Source organism: Xiphophorus hellerii, chromosome 8 (assembly GCF_003331165.1).
Source record: "Xiphophorus hellerii strain 12219 chromosome 8, Xiphophorus_hellerii-4.1, whole genome shotgun sequence".
Lineage (NCBI taxonomy): Eukaryota > Metazoa > Chordata > Actinopteri > Cyprinodontiformes > Poeciliidae > Xiphophorus > Xiphophorus hellerii.
In genome coordinates this window covers 21,766,698-21,787,840 of record NC_045679.1, presented here as the reverse complement: position 1 = coordinate 21,787,840, position 21,143 = coordinate 21,766,698, and the positions used below count along the sequence as shown (strand labels likewise).

At 39.0% G+C, this 21,143-nt stretch overlaps 1 protein-coding gene across 11 annotated transcripts in view; it reads left to right on the top strand.

The window, feature by feature from the left end:
* The window catches only part of dab2ipb (DAB2 interacting protein b), a 178,630-nt gene that overhangs the window by 107,423 nt on the left and 50,064 nt on the right, over window positions 1-21,143 (top strand). Inside the window, exon 1 of one of the 11 annotated variants that reach the window (XM_032569317.1) lies at window positions 5,261-5,525. The exons of the other annotated variants lie outside the window; for them this stretch is intronic. Within the exon in view, the coding sequence (XP_032425208.1) occupies window positions 5,503-5,525 (23 nt within the window). The 5' untranslated portion in view covers window positions 5,261-5,502. Of the gene's footprint in view, window positions 1-5,260; window positions 5,526-21,143 lie in introns of those variants that run through there. 11 annotated transcript variants of the gene reach the window in all.

Here is a 21,143-nt window from a genome sequence, read left to right as displayed (position 1 = left end):
TTATTAGATCAATTCAGTCAAATTTTCTTTCGATTTTTAATATTTCGAACCAAACTTACAAGATGAAATACATTTGATTTAATCATTAGATGGGAAGATGGGATTTAGGTTTGTTTGAGTCAAATAATCTGATGAAATATCAAAGTCATCAAAAAAAACAAAAACATCAGGCTTTATCTCAAATAGGTTTAAGCAAATATAAGCAAGCTGTCAAAACAACAACTGTTCAGCATGGTTTTTCTCCATGAAAGGTATTCCAGCTATATATACTGTATATATATATATATGTACTTGTGGGAGAGGGTGAAATGGGAACATATGGTCGTGATGGAGCGGCGTTGTCAATACTTGCCCCGAAGGCCGCGTTGTGGATTCAGTTGGAAGGGCTGCACAGAACAGCTCTCTGCACTTCATCCCTGTTCTGGTCACATGTTTCTACCCAAATCAATTCTGTGAAGTTGTTGTCACTGCTTCATCTCTCCCCTATTTATTTGGCTGCCTCGACAAATGACACGAAGGCCAAGCTGTGGCAGAACGAATGACGGGGAGCTCTAACGGCTCCTAAGGTTCCACTTCCACTTGTTTCTCTTCATGTGTGAACTTCTGGAAGAGGAGACTGAACAACAGTTTCTTGTTTATCTTTCTGAAACGCTAAGAAATGATCTGAAAGAATAGGTTTCTAATTGTTTTGAACTGGACTCGTAAGAATTTTGGTGAATTAAGCACTCCGTCTTGGAATGTGGGGAGTAGAGACTGCTGCGTCATTATCTGTTGTTTACGCAGAATGGGGAGCTGCTGATGCAGATAAAGTCTTAAGATGATGAGAGTTTGTCGTATTACAGACAATAAAACAGTGACGGTATTTTCTTCATTGTATTTCCTATCAAAAGATTCAATAAAGATATCAAATCTAACAATTACGTAAACCATCCTATTTGTAATAAGTGGTTCTTATGTAGTTAAATTATACATCCCATACTCTGAACAACAGGTTTTTTTTAATGTGAAGTATTAGTCATCTAAATTGCACTGAAATGGCCTCTAAAGATTCACTGACTACACTTTTATTGCTGCTTTTCTTACAACCAATGTCCGCTAGTGGCACTGTCCTTTCTCTGAGCAGGAATCAATTAACTATAATTAATATTTTACTGTCAAAAAGAATAAAGTGAATGTGGGGTTTACGATTTATGCTGCATTTAGCATTTTGTTGTAGTGATTAGCAAAAGTTAGTCTTGCTGATTATGAACATTAGTCTCTGTAAGTAGAACATGCAGATCCACACGTCGTCTTTGAAATTTCCAAAATTTTCAATATTTCCAAATTTAACTGGTTCCATGACAGAGATGGGTAGAAAGATGAAAGGCAGCAAATTTAAAATAATACTTCCGGCATGATGAGAGAGGTTTTGAAGGTGGAACGTCAGAAACAGTAAGAGATTCTTAAAGAGACAAAGGCCCAATTTCAAGGCATCAAGTCACAAAGTCGAATTTCTTGTAAGTTATGTTTGATATATACAGCATTTTTTCAACAACTAAAGGTAACATAGTTACTTCATTGTGCTGTAAAATGGCACTTAATGCCTAAAAAATACACACTGCCTACAGTCATGCCTCTGTTTCATAAAAACCACATCAGTTTTGAGAATGCTAACTTTGAATATCGTCCCTTCAGTAACCACTTCCTTCCTTAAGAGAGTGCTAATTTTGCATGCTTTTGTTTGTATATTCGCTGATTTTTATGAAAAAGGTTTGGGCATTTAAAAGCAACTTGTCACTGGTCATTCTGGTGGAGCTGACGAAGGTGAAAAGTCACGGTTTTCTGAAGCTGAGTTTTTTGGTGAATTTCTAGCCATTTCTCAGCTTTGTTACATAAAAATGCTGAGGTGGACTGATTGATTTGCAGGTTGAAAAGTCTCTGTGCTGGTTTCCTTTTAAAAACTTTTGTCTCCTTGTCCTTATGAACCTTTGTTTCATTTCCTGTTTCATGTGAAAGCCAATAAATGTGAGGTGAAGACTCCAGCAACACTTGAAATTCAAGGAAACAACTTTATAATCAGACAAACTTTTTTGGGGCTTGTGTCTTGATGTATTTCAAGCGTTTTTAGAGTCTTCACCTCACCAGATCTTTGACACTTTTCACACACCTTGGGAGTCGGTGAAGTTGTGCAAGAAACTTTTGGATTTCTGCAAATAGAGGAAAAAAAGGTTTGATTTATACTTGGGGGTGAAAAAATAGATTGTTGAGGTGGTTTATACAGGTTGTTGAGGACAACATGATGATTGTAACAAATGCTATGGCAATAGTATACTAATTTTATATTTTATGAATTTAGTGTGGCCCTATTTCAAACAAATTTGTAGATACAAATTTTAAAAAAAAAAGATTTGATCTAAATTTGATTTATATACCCAGTCCGCTCTTGCTTCCCAGTGGTGGTGAGCTCTCCGCTTCCCGCCTGATCATTTAGCAATGTCTTTTTAGGGCTGTCTTAATTACTTCTGAATCTCAGAGCATTGTTTCTCGGGCTACTTTTTAAATTCTTGGATATCAAATAAGTGCTGGGATACACATTTCTTTTCATCTTCATGTCTCTTTCTGTCTGTTTCCCTCCTGCCCCCTCTGTCAACATCTCCCGGTCCGAGACGTGTCACGTTTGCTCCGTCCATCTCCCACCCCTGCGCCACGCAGACCTGTGGGAGCTCGTCTGGAATGTTATGTATCCACCCATCATGTTTCTTTTGGTCTCTTCCTGTTTTCCTGTGCCTCCGCTTTACGCAGGTGTTGCCATGCTGAGCAGGTTGGTGGTTAGCAAGGGAATAAGATCTTAGCGATGAGGCCGCTCAGATGATGACAGGAGACAAACAAGCCAGCTGAATGAGTCTTATCTCACCTCACGGTGCCGTGCTCTTGTTGTCAACAACTATAGATGGAGGCATTCTCGTATACAAAATGTTATCCATTGACTAATGCACATATATGCCTTGATACTGCAGTGTTTTTGAAGCCACACAACTTGTGTAGCACAGCACAACATTGTTCCGAAGGGTGTTTTTCCATCCTTTCCACTCCCTACATTTGTGATTACAAAGTAGATTGAACAGATACAATAAGCTCACTTACTCCCCAAAACTCCAAACAATCTCATGATGTGGGATATTATCGCAGCCCAGAACAGAGGAATGAGGAAATCACCAACCCGCCTCGTCCCTCCCTCAGTGTTTAGTCTCTGAGCTTCGCCTTGGCTTTTCAGTTAACCTTTACCCAGCCATTCACTACAGCAGAGTGGCATGTAGGCCTGTTGACTCTAGATAAGAACAAGCAGGACCTTAAATCCAATGCAGTAGGATTTTTTTTTTATTACCTGAAACAGATGTATCTTTTTAATAAAGTTTTTGTTTTTTTGAAATGTATGTGAAATAATAGGATTCTTCTGTAATTTCCAAAGTCATTTAGGCTTGCGGACGTGTGGAACCCTAAAGCAGGTATATTGGCTATTAAGACTAAACTAGTTTTATATTCCAATCTGAGATTAGCTCCTTTTGTTGAAGATGAAAGATAACATAGCACCCTGATTGTTCAGTTGCGTGCCTATGAAAATAATGAACTTTAAGTATGTGACACTAGTCCGTTGCCTGTTTTACGCATCTGATAACGCTGCATATCCAGTTGTTTGCCACCTAATGCTTTGTGGCAATAGTATCACACCTTATAGTGGCTATGTGATGCAATGAAATGTCCACAAGTGCTACTCAAATGTTGCAGCAAAAATGACACTACTTAATATCATGCTGCACAGTGTATGCGGCAATCAAGATTCGCTAACCTGAAGTGACTCCACCGGTAAGGCAGACCGACCTATCTTTTGATTTGTCTACTTGAGAATGCTCATAGACTATAAATAGAGCTTTGATCTTTCATCCCCAGACGGTCACGTGATCATTAAGTATGAAAACATGATCACAGCAAGACTTTTGTATTCTTTAAACTGTAGCAGACTGCATATTTTCTGTCTTTTGCCCCTATATTCATACACTTTGCAAGAGAGGATTGCAGATGTGAGAGGACGCGATGTCTCGCAAATGTCCTTAATTTCTTCATGTGTGGACAGGCCAGTGTCCAATGTCCGTCAGGTTTTTATTTTTTATACTGTCATTTCAAAACAAGAGAAAAGTCAGACAGTAGCTTGAGTTGTAAAATTAGATTTTTTTTAGGATTTAAATAATTGTGAAGTGAAAATGAGTGATTTTTGCATTCACTTCACTGTTCCTTATGACATGGTGATTATCAAAAGCAGCACCATGTTTCACAATGATGGATGTTTCTTATCACAACATGCTAAGGGATTTTGTTCTCAAAATGTAGAACTGGATAAAAAAATAAAAAAAACAAAAAAAAACATTTCAAGCTTCTGATCAAAATAAGCTGAAGTGGTTTTCCCAAGGATGATAACATAATTATACTACGATTACTATAAAACAAGCTAAATAAAAAAGCTGTCAAAAGATAGAGGATTCCATGCAAAAGGACCACTTTCCATGGGATTATTTCCACCATGTCTTTTTCTGGGTTGGGTTCATTCTGCGGCTCTAATTACATTATTATGACATCACCCCTTCCTGACTGTGAGAGAGCAACCCTCACAATGTTTGTCCTTCTCAAACTTGGCTGGCCTTATCTTTCTCTTCTCCTTTCCTCACATCCGAGTTCCTCCCTTGACGCTCTTGTTTTCTTCCATTTTTCGACCCTTATTCCTTCATTTCTTTCTCTTCGGTTAAGGAAGCAACATTTTCCCACAGAGCATGGCACCGAAAAGGGCTGAGCCATTGTTGCCTCTTGTGGGTGGGGGGGAGAAAGAATGGACTGACTTCCTGGCTGCCCATGTTGAACCTCTGTCAGCGTAAGAAAAGGCAAGAAAGATGATGAGAAAAAAAAACAACCCCAACTCGATTCGACGGATCCAGTGTAGCTAGAAATATTTAGAGGCTAAACAACCTCATCTCCTTTACCTCTTTCACCTTTTGATGTAGTTTCTTGTTTTCTCTTCTGTCACTGCCGCGTTTGTGCTTATTACGCAGCAGCTCAGCAAAACTATAAGCTAAACATAGAACCGTGGGGAGGTAACACTGCCATGTCTGCAGGCATTTGAATGAGACCACAAAAAGATGCAGGTGCCGTGTTGATATGTCGGTGAGCGGGCAAGCTTGCAATTTTATTTATTTTTTTTAGCTCCTCCACAGGTGACCTAATCTCAGCATGTTGCCACCAGTTCTTACAACAACCGGGTTGTCCCGAATAACAGCGCTGTCTTTTTAACTGGGATGTGGAGAGAGGGGTGTGTCCGGGGCATGCAGACATCCTTAGGGAGTGCTGTGGTGGAAGTCAGAGGGCAGAGACTCCGGCTCTGCTCCCAGAGATCCAGTAGTTGCTCGGGAAGCCGTGAGACATGCAAATCCAAATTTCGGTCGCGCTTTTTGGAGCTCAGAGAGGATCCGCGGGACCATGTTTCACATTTTCAGTAAATCGTAAGTGTTTTGCCCCGTTTTTCTTTTTTGATTTTTTAAAAATGCCTCTTTCAAGCTCGTGTGCTTGTCGCTGGCGATAGCTGCAGCTCCAGCTGTTGCGGTTTACGGAAGAGGGAGAAAAAAAAAAACTGTGCTTCTGCATCCACCCACGATCGACTCGGGCTGCATCCAGCCTGGTTTTAGCTGCCTAAATGTCATAAAGTAGTTCCTGCATGAATTATACATGCGAAGAAATGCCACGATGGTTAATTAAAAAGAGGAAAAGTACAGAACTCCTCGGGAGCTGGGGAAGGATGCAAGGAGAAGCAAAAACAGAGACATGTTTAGACTCGAAGATGAAAAAAGGAAATTCATCGCCAGAGGCGAATCTCGGCTGTTGACTGCAAACAAGAGCTCGGTATTGACAGTTTAAAGCCGCTTGTCTGCTAAAATCACACCATCTGTTTAGCTCCTGTAATTATATATGCACCGACGGAAAGTCGAAGTTTGTTTTCTGATATTGTTGTACGAGTTTTGCCTCGCCGTGTGGGCAGCAGCTCTCTGCCCTCCCTTCCCTCCCCGTGAACTTCAGTGCTCGTCCTGCTTCTTTGTCCGGTGCCAAAGGGTTGTTTGAATATTCAGGTCAAGAAGTCAAAAACGGCACTTCATCATCTCCTCCACTCCCGCACATGTTGCCCGTCCCACTTCCAAGACTGTTTATGCATAAGCTCAAGAGAAAAGATGTGTAGCTAATTGATGTATTTTCTCAACTTGTTCTAAATGATGTAGGAGCAGTTGGTTTTTTTTGTTTGTTTTGTTTTTTTGTCTGTTTTGCCAGGCATAGGTTCCTAAAAATACAACGGTGTCCTCTAAACAGGCAAGCTGGCCCATTAGCACATGGGCATAGATGGACATGCTTTCTCCCTGACGCCAGTGTACTTGGAGCATTCTCAGCCAGAGCTGACTCATACATTCTAATGTTTTGCTCCTAATAGTCCTATTATTGTTGCAGTTGCTGGTTTTACTTCTTACTTCTACAGCTAAAGGGGCGAATCGATAATGGCTAATGAGGAAAGACAAAGAGGGACTGCCAAGCTCGGAGGAAAAACTATATAAACATTCTTCTGTGTGTGTGCATCTGTGTGTGATATGAATTGGCCTGATGCAGTGTGGGATTTTTATTTATTTATTTATTATTTATTTTTTTTACCGAATATGAACCTTGATTAAATATATTCGAGTTGAATGGTAATATTGAATTGACCCCAATTTAAAAACAGATTGTGTATAATATGATTTTGCTGTTTTTATTAAAAACATCCACAGAAATCCTTTAATAGGTCCTTCTGCTGCTAGAATAATAGAACATGCTGATTAGCACTGTTGTAGCAACGAACCTTTTATATATCTGTTTTTATTTTTCAACTAAATTACGCTACCCTGATTAGAAATACAAACTTTTTAGCAAGTAGTTTTAATGTACTTATTGTAAAAATAGCTTAGCTTCTGGGATTAGCTTTGGCATTTTTAACGTTGTCTGGTTAGTTAGGCTTCTCTGGTAGCAAACCTGCAATTGACTGCCACTTATAACTTCTTGCTTAGGCAGGTATTAACATTGTTGCCTTAAGGAAAGCGATGGAAAAGTATTCCAAACAGCAGAAGTTTTCCTTGTTGTGAGTTAGCCTTCCTTCCACCAGCAGGCGAAGGAATGGCAGCAGCCTTCCACCATGTCACACAGCCCAAATGTCCAGAGAAGCTCTGCTAAATCTGGCACTTTTGTCTGGCATTTAAATAAATTGACTTGAAACTGTTGGAACTGTTTTCATGTAAAATGTGTGCAGCCTTGAAACCAGACCTTTATAAATCTGACAGTTTGGTGTGACAGAGATGGATGCTGAGATTTAGGAGATGATCGGCTGTAGAGGACCGTGAAGACAGCAGCTGGCAGAAAATATTTGGATTTATGTCCCAGTAAAATTACACATAACACCTCCCGAATATTCATGATGTCGCATGCTAGCACAGTTATTTTCTGCTGCATTTTTTTATATATTAGGGTGCGCCTTTAGTTAAGAAAACAGTTTGATACAAATATATTTTTATTTCCTTTGCAGAAACCACAAACAAAACTTTCTTCTGCTTATAAAAAAGTAATTAACTTTTACTTAAAGTCAAATTTTGTTGAGGTACTGCTAACTTTTTATTTCAGTAAAATATCACAGCAGTAAATTGACTTGTATTTAAGAAAGACTTTGTCGAAGTAACAATACTTTTATACTCGTTTTGCCTCCGCACACGTCTACATTACAAGAGAGGGGTAAGTAATGCTAATGGGCTAGTGATGCTAATGCACAACTTCAGCAGTTTGTGAGTCATGTAGATGTTATACATTTCTCCAACTCCTCAGGTTCTAATGTTACAGGACAGTGTCTCAAACTGCTGACACACACAGACCCTCAGGCTTTTACTGTAAGGATTGCTGAACGGCCCAAAGTCAGTGATAAGTTAGTTAAGTGGACAGTTTTGGCCCTAATTAGGCCAACGTTTCCACCAGCCTGTCTCACTTTGTTATAACCATTTCATCTCTGGCCTCATTTTCGACCACTTGTCCTTGTCTTTCGTTCCGCCGTGTGTTTTTTTCTGAGCAGAATTTAGGTGCTTTGCAGACAAATTTGTGTCAGAAGCACTTTTGGAGAGATTTTTTTTTTTCTTTTTATGATTCAGACAATATTTTGCTGACGGAGGGGATAATAAGCTCACCCAATCTATAAAATCGTGAAATGGCTTAATCATTATTTTATTGGCTGTCACGTAGCTCAGTTCTGCTATTTTTGGTCATGAAATAAAATAGGGCTTTTTAAAATTAGAAATCTGATTTTCTCATTCTAGATCGAATACAAAAGTTGAAGAGTCTTCTGATATTTGAATCATTTTTGCCATTTTTAGGCCTCAAAAAACACATTTTTTTGGGAGGGGGTCAGGGGAGTTGCAAATTATTTCACCTTCAAGGATAACAGTTTCTGAAGATTCCTTTGCTGTAATTTTCTCAGTTTAACATTGTTTTCTAAAAGCTAGAGAATTTTAATATGAAAAGACAGTGATCTGTCTGATTCACACCAGGCCAAACATTTTGCAAAGTAGATTTTTTCATGCTGTATTTGCACCAGACATCCACATGCAGACACTGCATTATTTAAAAAAAAAAAAAAGGTAAATGGTTATTTTTAAGGACCAACACCATAGCGACCTGGGAAAACTGTTGCTTTTACCAGCTTTCCACATGGTAGCACCAAATTTTGGTAGAAACAGACTTATAAAGATGGTTTCCAAAGAAAAAATGTTTCTGTAATGACGCATAATTGGATAATGGAAAAATAACAATGTGAAAGCCTCCTTTGCAGAAGCTAACTGTTGCTTTCCATGGTGATAATGTGAAAATTCACATTTAAAAATCTTTAAAAAACAGCAATGCGAAGTTTAGGTTTTTTTTTTCTTTCTCTTTTTGGACTTGTCCTACATACAAGCGAACGTGGTGCAAATAAACATACCAAAAGCAAAAATATGTCAGTCTAAGTCGATGCTAATGTTTATGCTCGACTCAGTGTTCAGTTTACTTCACTTCTCTGTTGTAACTTATTAAAGAATAATAAAATATATTCAGTGTTGATTTTTTTTTCTCTGTGCCTAAGCTGAAAAGGAAAAAAAAAAGAAAGAAAAAAACAAATGTTGAGTTTTATTAATGAAGCCAAGCGGGACACAGAGAAAAGGAAATATCAATATGTCTTTGTGGTGGTGGAAGCTGTAATGGGTCTTAGTACCTTTATTTGCTTGCCTGGAACGTCTTCCCAGTGTAATAAATTATTAAATCCCTTACATAAGGCAGTATAAGAAGCAATTTTAAAAGTTGAAGCTCTAAAGAAGAGTCTGGTTCATTGTGTAATCAGCTTAGTACCGTCTCTAGATATTTTTTTGGCCTTGGACTCTTTAAGTCAACATCTGTGCCTGGAAGAAGTATAATCCTACCAGACTGGCGTGACTATCAACGTGCATTGATCATGTTCCATCGTTTTCGATGGTTTTTGTTGTCTTCAGTTGGATCAATAATGCTTTGGTGATCCCTAGTGTGACATTTGACCTTAGCTCTGGCTTAAAGAGTCATTCATTAGCGTGACCTGTGACCTCATTATAAACTCTCTGCTGCTGTATTCCTTCCGAATCCCCAAGTTGGATTACCTCTGGCATGAACAAAATGTCTGGGTAAATACATTTTTTTTAAAAAAACCCCGAAACAGAACGAGTTGTTAGACAAAAACTCAAGGAGAGAAAAGTAATGTGGGAGATGATCACACATGTTTAAGAATTCAACAGCCCTTGCAGGTCGTCACTGGGTATTGATGTCCTTTGCAGTTGGCTGGTTTGATCACATTTGCAGCCAGCTGTTCTGTTCTCTCTCAATCAACTCTCAACTTGGGAGCTAAGCCCCAGTCCACCCGCGCTGGTGCAGCTTCGCGCCTCTCCGTATTTCTCTCCAGCAGTGAGCATCCTAGCAGATGTTACACCGAATTAGCTCCCTGCTTAGAAGGGAGTCGGCGCTCTCGCTTTAATCAAGCTGCGTAGGTGTGCGTGTATGTGTAGGTGTGTGTTTCTTTTTTTTTTTTTTTTTACACCAGACAGCCTGGCTCGGTGGCTGCGTTGTTCTTTCACCACCTGAGCTCGGTTACTAGCCAGCCTCTCATCCCAGAGCACAGCATGTCGGCCAGTAGTGTGAGTCAGGCGACTTGACGGACTCCTATCCTGGGGCCTGCATGGTTGATCATTTAGCATCCTTTTCCTTTTTCTCTCTCTGTGTAGAGGTTTGTCCTTGTTTTTATAACGCGTCTCATTCGTTCATTCAAATGCCTCCCTGCTCCCTGCAAATGAAAGGCTGGCTTTGTGCAGAGCCCTGCTCTATCTTTAGTTAATGTTTGCCTCTCTCTATAGATCTAACTCCTTTTCATTTTGGTTTTTTTTTCTGTTTGTGAAAGCCGTCGAACCATAGCTTCTGCCTTGCTTGGCACAGCGATTCTTAAAGTAGCATCCGTCTTTTCTTTTGTCTCCCTGTAAGCTCTCTTTTGTATAGTGCACATCAGACTGGTGACAAGAAAACCTAAAAAGAGGACAGATATCTTGTCTGACTAATGCATTGAACATGCATCAACTTGTGTGTCAGACATTGGTTCGAACATACATTTCTATGCTCCTTTTCCTTTTCGCAGCCAATCAAAACTCCGTTTCCAAGGACTGATGAACAGGGAAAAAAAGCTTTTGATTATGAACTTTAATCTGCGTGTGATACATGTGTAAGTCCAAAGGGTACCAGATTAGCATCTGGACATTTGGACTCTCGTGTTTGCTTCTGCATCTGTCTTCATCTCTAGACATCCCCCCTCCACATTCGGTATCAAATTAACTTTGTTCTGCTGGATCCCCCCGTCTGACCTGATTGGCTACCGAAGCCTGTAGCTACATGTCAGCACAGCTCACACGTCCGCAGTTCTGCACCAGTACCATCTGACAGCAACCCCTTTTGTCCCTTTCCCCTGCCTCCCCTCAAACTTCCATTTTTTCCTGACTTTTTGCTGCTAGCCAGACGTTTGTGTTTATTGTCTGTATTCTCCTGCCGCCCGTCAGCCAACTGTTTGGATGTCAGTCGACAGATGGGAGGTTGATGCACGAAATGTGTGCTCCTCCACGGCTTTACCCTGACCGGTCTGCCGTTGGACCGAATGGTTGACGAAGATTGGAATAGGTCAAAAAAAAATTAACTAAGCGGGATTACTCACCCTACGAACTTAAACAGGCAAACCAAATCTGTTCAGGTCAAGTGAGAAATCAAGTCCCATGACAAGCTAATGTGCAGACCCTTAGCTTTTTTAAAGAATTTGCTCATTTCCTTTATTTCCATCAAAGCTTTGGAAATAATGGTCATATAATCTTGCAAGACCTGCATGCATGAGTTATTCCTCATTTTATTTACCATACAGTGCTGTTTTTTTTAATGGTGAATCTTATTTTCATCTTTGTTATTGGAGTTGGGTTCTCTCTTCTTTTTCATTCCTTTAGGGTGAATGATTTTTGCTGGGCAGTAAAAGCTGATTGGCTGAGGCACAATCTAATCTTTTATTGCGTTTCACAATAAAAGGATTTTCAGCATTGTAATATTTTATGAAGACAAAAAAAAGAAGATGCAAGACACCAACAAAAAGAATTCAATCATTTGTGAAAGTAGAATCTGAACTTTTATACTAAGACTAAGGATAGATTTTATCCCTGGTGCCAGTGCAGGTCACTCAAGAAGAGGAATTTGCCTATACAAAGTTTCAGTCAGATGCTTCATTAAAGTCAGTGTTGCATATATGCTTGAGAACCCATCAGCTTTTCATTTCAGCAAAATTACACAATGTTTTAGCAGCATCACATGGTCCTCATGAGTCATGTGACTACCGCCCTTCAAATTCACTCCCCATTAATGGTCCAGAGGCCACAGCGTGAGTTTTTCTTCACCGACGGCCCTTTGTTTCTAAAGACACATCTGACTTTGCACATTTAGCAATTGTCTCTAATAAAATGTTGCTAAAACAGTACTTATGTGCTGCATTTTGCTAAGCTAAAGCTATCAAGTTTGCTCTTGGTTTTTGTAGGACTCGTTGATAGTTTAGCTTGTAGCACATAGGGAAAGCCTGGAATGTGTTTTAATGACAATTCCTGTTTGATTCTAAACCATTAAAATACTACCACGCCTGAACCACAGGGGACAAATTTTACATTTCTTTTTCATCTGACATCACATCTTCTTTAGCTGTACTGCTAAATATGTTCAAGGAAATGTATCAAAGTTTCCTAAATATCCCTTGTTTTGACTGGCGTAACATAATTCAGCCGCCGCCGCAAAATGTGTGCTTGTTTGAACTCTAATTCGCATTGGGCCTGTTCAGACGAGTGTGTTTGTTTAGTAGAGGGCAATATTAACAAGAAATTGGTCTGCTGCTCTGCAAGCAGAAAGCACATTGATTGTTGCATCAAACCAAAATGATGTGCAAACACTGGCCAAGGGAGTATTCAGAGCAACAGGGAAAAAAAAATTCAACACCCGGCCTCCTCCTGCTTTATACCGTCGTTCTCTTGAGGATGAAAAGCATTTGCTGCTGGAAGTTATGTCAGCACATTAAACTTCGGTCATTTGGTTCAAGTTCCTTGTTGTTTATTGAAGCCAAGTAAGCAGCGCAAAGAGGCCATTATCTACTCTACGAAGATTAACACAACTGCACATGCACTGCGACGCGCCGATGCCGCGCCTGATAAACAGCGGGAGCAGCCCGGTTTGACAGACTTTAGAGCCGCTGTTATTTGGAGTTGCACTACATTAATTCATGTTATCTTGAGCGTTGGGCGAGAACACGGTCTGGTGTGGCACATTCAGCAAGTCGGGGTATTGAAAGACCCCGGGGGGAATGAAGCCTATATGGGACCTAATGTCTCAGACTGTATTATGTCCCAGACTGGCTATCAGATCGACTCTTTTAACGGCATGCAGAGAGCAGCGCAGACACGCTCGCAATCCATTACTCCTCCACACGTTCCCAAGCTCTCGTTCGTAACCGGGTTCCTATCGAACCTCGCCGTCTGTCTCCATCTCACTCTGCGCTGATAGGACTGGACCTGATGCAGACATAAATTTCTAAGTAGATACTGTGCATCTATACGGGTAGATCAACAGTCAAGCAGGTGTTCAAAGGAATAAAAGTAACTCTCCAAGAAGAGTATTAAAAAAAAATGGAAAGGAGAGACGCTTCTTTTAATTTTGCATCTACAAGTTGCGCTCACCTTTTCCTTGTTTTTTGTTTTTTTTCCATTTTTCAGCCGTGAGTTATAACTCAGCCGTGACTATGTGATATCAATCTTCATATTTCAGTGAAATTCTGAACAGATACTGAAAAAACATGCAACTACTGGAGAAGCAAAAACAAGAATTTGGATTGTGATCTACTTGATAGCAATCGCATGCAGAGACCTGGTGGTGCATAGCGGGTCATTTAAAATGTTATTTGACTAAAGAGATGATTACGATACATATTCAGTAGAGAATAGATCTTTGGCAAAAAGGTGTGTGAAACTTATATAGTTGGATACTTTTTAGATAATGCTACTTTTGTTGTTTTATGCTCAATGGGAGCCTTTTGTTTACTACCAGAATTTATCATTTTTTTGCCGTAGACCATAGAAATAAAATCTTACAAACAGAAATCAGCATATATATATTTTTTGATTTTTGACATTCACTATATTGTTACAGGAAAAAAAAATAGTTACGGGCAAAAGACATGTAAGTGGGGTGGAATTTTTTGTTGGTTACTTTTCTAACTTGTGAAGAACGCCAACTTGCCTTACCTGAAGAGCATGTACCTGTGTCTTTCCCATTTTGAAGAGAAGTTGAGTAATGGACATCTATCTGTGTCATGTTGTATTTTTACCTTGGGAAAATCACTGAAATGTTTCTTGACAGTGAAAAGGTATAAATTGCAGAATCTCTTCACAGAATTTGAATTGTGTAGACTTTTGCATTTTTGCTTTTTTTTTTAACTTTTGCGTTTCATTTTAATCGTAAAGGAAGAAATCATTCTGTAGGAAAATAAAGTGTGCTTTTGACACTGCGGATTATACAATTTGATCACCACACAACCTGACTGCCACAATTTGTATACATGTCAAAGAGTTGTACCATATGAGTGCTAAATCTCTCATTTGTAATTTATACGACATGCAGCTCTTTAAAAGAATCGACATAATTACAACTCAAATATGACAGCAAATAGTCAAACAATACTTTATATCTCATAACCTTGTATAAACTGTTTACTCATCTTCTCAGAGTATTGAAATTACATTCCCAAGTAGTTCGTTGTTCCATACTGACATTCACTTTCAATATATTTGCTTAATTCCTACAGATTGAAGGATGGCTGATACCTGAAATCTTTATATGTTGCTGTCCTATCATAGAAAGCACACGGGCAATCGTGCATAGACACTTTTAAAAACAGTTCCTTTTAATATGAAAAAAATAAATAAGGTGACATGGAGAAGTAAAGAAAAGTAGATAACTCAATTATGATACAGCTGAACACTGAATTTTACTGCAGTGATCCCAATACACACACATTATTAAGAATAGGGAATTATCAAAATTGCTTCAAAAATGTGACATGAATTTATGTTCCACCAAATCTTCTCTGTTCATAAAAGCAGCGCGAGAACAGCTTTCAAATTTTTAACACGATTTATTTTTCTGCCACTGAATAAATGTATTTGAATGAGTTGCCCTTTTTTTCCCTATAATTTTCATTGGGACTTTTTTTTCTAGATAGCAAAAGATGAATAACAAAGTTTTAGTAAACATAGTCAGTACTTAGAAAACTTCCTCATTGTGCAGCTTGTGCACTTTTAATCTGTCGTAACCCAAGGTGACTTGCAGTGACATCTGCAGCCGCCCACTGAGGTCCTGTGACATTCCAGAAGTTTGTGTGCCGTCTCCAAGACTGAGATATTACATCACAATCTTTTCAAATCTATTTTTTCTCCCACGAAAAGGAATTGACGGCTAAAACACTTAAGTGTTGTAATGTTCAGCATTACAACACGAAACTATGCAGTTCCCCTTTTCAACAAATTTTGAAAGAACATATGCTATATCAAACTTTATACTGTAACATGGGCAAAATATTTGTTCTGTTTTCAGTTTGTTTTGGTCAATATATTTCATATAGATAGGATTTGTAAGATAAAAGTAAGAACAGAAAACAGTTCTAACTTGAGATAAGTTATTCTTATGTAGCAGTAGTTGGAACGTCTACAAGAGATGACAAATACTGAATTTCATATATTTATGCATCTTATAATACTTAATGCATGTTTGTCTTGAAAGAGAAGTTATGAGATGTGTTTTCTGTTCTATTTTTCTCATTTGCCTCACAATGTCTTGATGTAAATATATAAATAAGTTCTTATTCCCAACCACCAATGTTATTTAAAAGACAAATGCTGCCAATAAAATAATTTCTCCAGCTTATTCATGTCAAAATGCTGAATATATTTACCAAATAGGCTTTACGTAGCATTCTCAGCTAAATGTCAGGCCTGCTGGTTGTTTTATCACCATAGCTCTGATTAACATTGTGGTGTCTATTGTCTTCCTTTGCTGCTGCTTTTGTTTGTGAAATATTTTCCTATCTTGCTTTTTTGTGTTTGCCTTGTTCACACATGGTGGGTGGGCTACACCACCCTTTTTTCTTTTTTTTTCCATGTCTGGTCTCATCTCTATGAAAGCAGGATAGCTGTGGTAAGCAAACGGGGGGGAAAAGGGTTGTCAGCAGGGAGTTAAAACAGAGCGGTAAGCATACAGTGGCCCTCTGGGGCATGCAGGTGTGCCATATTGGATCCAGCTTCCATGAAAAAAACAAAACAACAACAACAAAACATGAAACGGACTTGTATAATAGCAGGGTGTCTGTATACCACCTCTATGCGGCGCCACAGATCTTTGCACTGTTCAAAGTTAGAGTAAGAAAAAGAAAGCACGCTGCTTGATGTGTTTGTTTTTGCTTCTTTGTATTCAGATTGTGAAATTATTTTAAAAGGTCTTCAAGTTTAGCTTAAGTGACGGATGATCCTTTCTATTTAGTTCCAGGCAGGTAGCTCGTGGTTTCATTATAGCCAATGAATGTCAACTAAAATAGACAGAAACTTGCAAGATGTTTTGTTAAGTTGAGAGTTGAATTAGATGGATTCTCTGATTTATCCAAATTTCTTTATCCTGTAGGCTCTCTGGCACGAAGCAAGAAGGATTGTCAATGATGTATGAGGAACAAAGAGTCTTGGCATTAACTGAATGTTCTCTTGTTTTTACTATGTTAAAGAGTGGCCAAGAAAAAATGGAAATATGTTGCCATTCCATATTTGTACTCACGTAAACAGGATATTATGGATTACCAAGTTAAATGCTTTGAACAATTTGATCTACATAAATAAGTGAAGTCTTATGTTGCAAAATTATCACCACATTTTCTTCAAAAAAGATGGTAGACCCTCTGTCAGATCAATTGATCTTCTAAAACCATTTAAATGTCACCTCATGTGTGAAACCAAACTTTTCCACTTTATCATTGTTTACTAAACGAAGATAGAGCACATTTTGTTAAATGCGATGATGCTTCCCGAGATCTAGGTAAAGACAACTTTTCCAGGCAGTGCTAAAGACAAATATAGGACGGAAACTACGTGGATGTTGTATTTGTAGGAGACTGTCGGCAGTCAAATTTGATAAATTTTTATATAAAGGTTACTATTCCTAGAGTGAAATGTAACAAAGATTGCTTTAATGATGTAAAAAAAAAAAAAAAAGCAGAGGAACGAGCATACATGCAATAATTACTCAAATAAATATCTAAATTAACTGAACAAAACAACAAATGCTTGTGTAGAGCAAGAGCAAAATCTGGTATTGGTGTTAGAACTTTGTCTTTTGTTATGTTTCTGTTTCCTTTACTTAGATTTTGCCTTTATTTTTTCCTTTGTGTGTTTGCTTCTTGGTTTATTATTTATGGTGCATTTAGATTTTAGGTTCCTCTAATTAATTTTTCTTTTTGTGTTAGTTTCAGGGTTTTTCCTCGGTTTACTTCTATTTTCTGCCCTTCTCCAGCTCTATATCTGTTACCTTCAGAACTCTCCCTCAGCTATTTGCCATTCCTCCCCTGATTATTCCTACTAGTTGCTTGGTCAGTGTTTCCTCTCCCTCAGTGGATGAGCCTGTTTACGCTCATTGCTACTCACCTTTTCCTCCCATATCTACTTCCATTTTTTTGGTCATTGTTTTCCTGTGATGTTCAGTTGTATCTCTACCATTTTCTCCTGAATCTTGTGTTTTGTTTTTCTCATTCTTTTGTTAAAAAAAAAGAAAAAGTCTCTGAAACTTTACCTGAATTCCTTGCACTTGTATCCTGCCTTTATACATGTTTAAAATCTCCCCTGCCAACTAAGGAAATTCAGTGTGTTAAAAACATAAAAATTCTCAAATATTTGACATAAACATACTCGGCCGTTGGACTTTCAAAGTGCTTCTTTTCTAACTTCCTGTAATAGTTGTGCTGCAGTGCCGATACCAGAGGAGGAAACCTGAACATTCAGTAAACAAGTTGCATTTTAGTTAATGCAAAATATATTTTACTGTCCCATTTGTCAACCCCTTCCTGTTCTAAGGCTCTCATGTGATATGTTTACAAATCCGAACATGGTGGTTCACGGACACAAGATAAACAGTTCTCATTCGTACATTTCATTCCAAAATAACTCTTTTCTTCTTCTCAAGAGACACTTGCAGTTTCTGAAATTCCATGGTCTGCTATATCGCTAGTAGAACCATCTGAAACATTTAGAAGTTTAGCAGAAAAAAAGAAAAAACCTAGAAGGTGAAGCAACTTACTGGTGGCTAAGAAAGTAGAAGGTAGAGGCAGGTAAAATAAAGGACGACAGCTTCCCAATTCCCTCTGACCTCAGGTGAACACTGAGTGAGAGAAAACACATTCGGCAGCACAGCATTTGGCATGTCGAAGGATTTTCAAGGGCATTGTAGGCCGTGTGACGAGGATGGATGATGTTGGGGGGGAAGGGAGGGAAAACAGCAGAGGAACGAGGGGATGAAGTCAGCAAGCCCTTGCTCTCGCCGCCGCCTGTCACTTTCGGGGGGGTCGGCTCGGACGGCGTGTCAGACGAAGCGATGTAGCTTGAAAGGAGCAGGATTCACACGTCTCTCGTTGCCATTTCCGAGAACTCGCATTTCAATAATAAACGGCAAATTACACTTTGCGGCGCCCGTTTAATACAACGCCGTACAGATGATGGGCAGCGTTATTATTCATCCATTCACACGCTCACAGCCTCCCACCACTTTCGATGACACTAATGTTCTTAGAATGCGATCCGCAGCGAGAGGAAGCGTATCCTAATGTAAGAAGGAATAATGTTCCTTTTTGAGGATGCGTCCCTTTATTTGCTGTGATTTCTATTAATATCAGGCCACATATTCAAAACAAATATATATTCCTGAATGTTTGAAATGTGAGTGCTTGCTAATTAAACTGTTCTGCCATGTTTTACAGCTGCTTCTTGTCAGTCACATAGTTCAAACTGCAGTCTCAACCTTAAGCTGTGATTTTACAAATATGCAGTCTCGACTGTTCAATTCAATGTTCTATTCAATGCAGTCTCTAAACACTTAGAGACTGCATTGAAATAAGTTTTAATTTGCCTGCATTTTGATTTGCTTTGGTTTTTCCAAATAGCACTGCTGTATTTGACACTGTTGATCAAAACATACCGGTGGACAGCCTGATAGAGTTGGTGAAATTATCTGGTTTCTAGCAAAATTGGTTCAGATTTTGTTAGCTGACCTGCTAGAGCAGCTATACAGAATCTGGTTCAGCAAATATTAAGATTTCATTCTTGGGTCACGTTACTCAACATCTAATTTCATCCACCATCCCAGACAGTGAAATGTTGCAAGATCTCTTACTATAAGTGTTCTGATGACGGATAGCTTTCAGTCACTGTGTGACCACGGTCCCTTACAGATGCTGAGTCAGAGTATCCTTCATGTCAATGAGTGGGATGAGAATTTTCTCTGACATCCTGCTGCAGAGTAAAGAAGTTATTGTTTTTAAATCCTAAAATTACGAGCTTAGATATAAGCACTTAGCATGCATAAACCGAAATGTAGTAATATACTTAGACCCAAATTTTATCAACAAAATAAAGTGTATTTCTTAATGAGCCTAGTATTTTCCCTAACCATAGTATTAAGTATACTGCGAAAAAAGGATTTTTGTTCTTATTTGAAGTAGATTGCTGTAGCTGTGTCTTCACTGGTTGCTTTAAAACACATCCTTAAAAAACATGAGAAAAACTGCCCCATAAAGATTGTCCACATCATTTGCATAATATAAAAAACTTGCTTAAAATGAGCATTTTATCGTTTCTTTTTTATGAGTTGCATATCCCTTCATTTTCCGAGTCACCTTCTAAATGAACCGTGCCACACAACTAAACGCTTTTCCTTTCCAGCTCTTTAATACAGTTGCACATACCCTTCCCTTCCTTTTCCTACGTGGTTGACAGGCTCTCTGTGCAGTTCTGCCCAGCACCCAAGCAGCCAATCATAAAGCAGAGGAAGGTGCAAACACACTTTCCCTGCAGGGGAATTGTCAGGATATGACTGCGATTTTTGTTGTTGTTTTGTTTGGGTTTTTTTGGTTTTTTCCCCCCCCATCTGCTCGATGGCATTTTCCTGTTTGAGTCGGCGTGTAGGGGTGTGTGTGTGTGGGTGCGTGTGTGTGTGTGTGTGTCCAAGAGATTATAAGTTAGAGTCATTGTCCACTTTCACATGCGACCTAGGATTTTACGGCAGAGCTGCTGAAATGTAGAAAAGAGCTAATCTGCCAGAACATCCACTATGTTTTTCCCGGAATGCGCCTTTCGAAAATCCTCAGAAGAGATGTACATCACACACACAGGCTCACACAGATACACTGGCTTATCATGTAATCTGTTCTTAGAGGAACCTGTTAAATGATTGTTCTCACTCATTATTCTCGGAGCTGACCCCTCTGTCTTTATTTCAGTGTCCCCGTAGAGTCATGTAGCAGGCCTGTTGCCGCTTACTTCCCCCTCTAGAATAATAAACATGTGATCCTTGTTTCGGCATGAGACTCACCGGGACATGAGTGATGTCAGCGGCTAATAGGAGGACATGAGTAAACAGTTTGTCGCAAAAGTAGTTATTGCACTTAAACTTTTCCACATTTTGTCAATTTAACTTTTTATTAGAGTGTGATGGGCAAAAACTGTGGATTTGTATCTTTGTCACACAGTATTTGTAAATGATGTATTTTGAAAAAGAACACTACCCATTGGGCTGAAAACATCATCCCTATGGTAAAACAAAATCAAACATAGTGGTGGCAGTATCATCGTAAGGGGAATGCTTTACTTTAAGATGCTCAGAGTTATAGGTGGACCGAGGGAAGTAAATAAAATCCTGTAGATGCTGCAAAAGACAAGAAACTGGGGCAAAGGTTCCTTCGAGGAAGACGTCGACACTAAACATGCAACCAGATCCGCAGTATACCACCACGGATCAAAGAAAACCCATGTGTCGGAGAGGTTCCCTCCAAACTGAATGACCTTGAGCTATCCTATATTGAATAATTAGTGAAATTATAAGGTGTTAGAGACATATCCCCAAAAGATATGTAGCTATAATTACAGCTAAAGGCAGTCCTAGAAAGTATGACTCACGGGGGTTGAGTACATGCATCCACATATCATCCTTGTATCATCTTCCTTTCACTTCCTCAATGCTTTGTGTTGGTCTAGCTCATAAAATGCCCACAAATGCATAGAAGTTTATGTTTGTAAGGTGACAAAATGTAGAACAGTCTGTTTGATATAAATAGCGAGTACTGGCATAAAACGCATAATCAGTATTGGATGCAAAGCACGAGGATGCAATATTCCCCTGCTTCAGCTCTGGAAACTAGGACGGCATCAAAT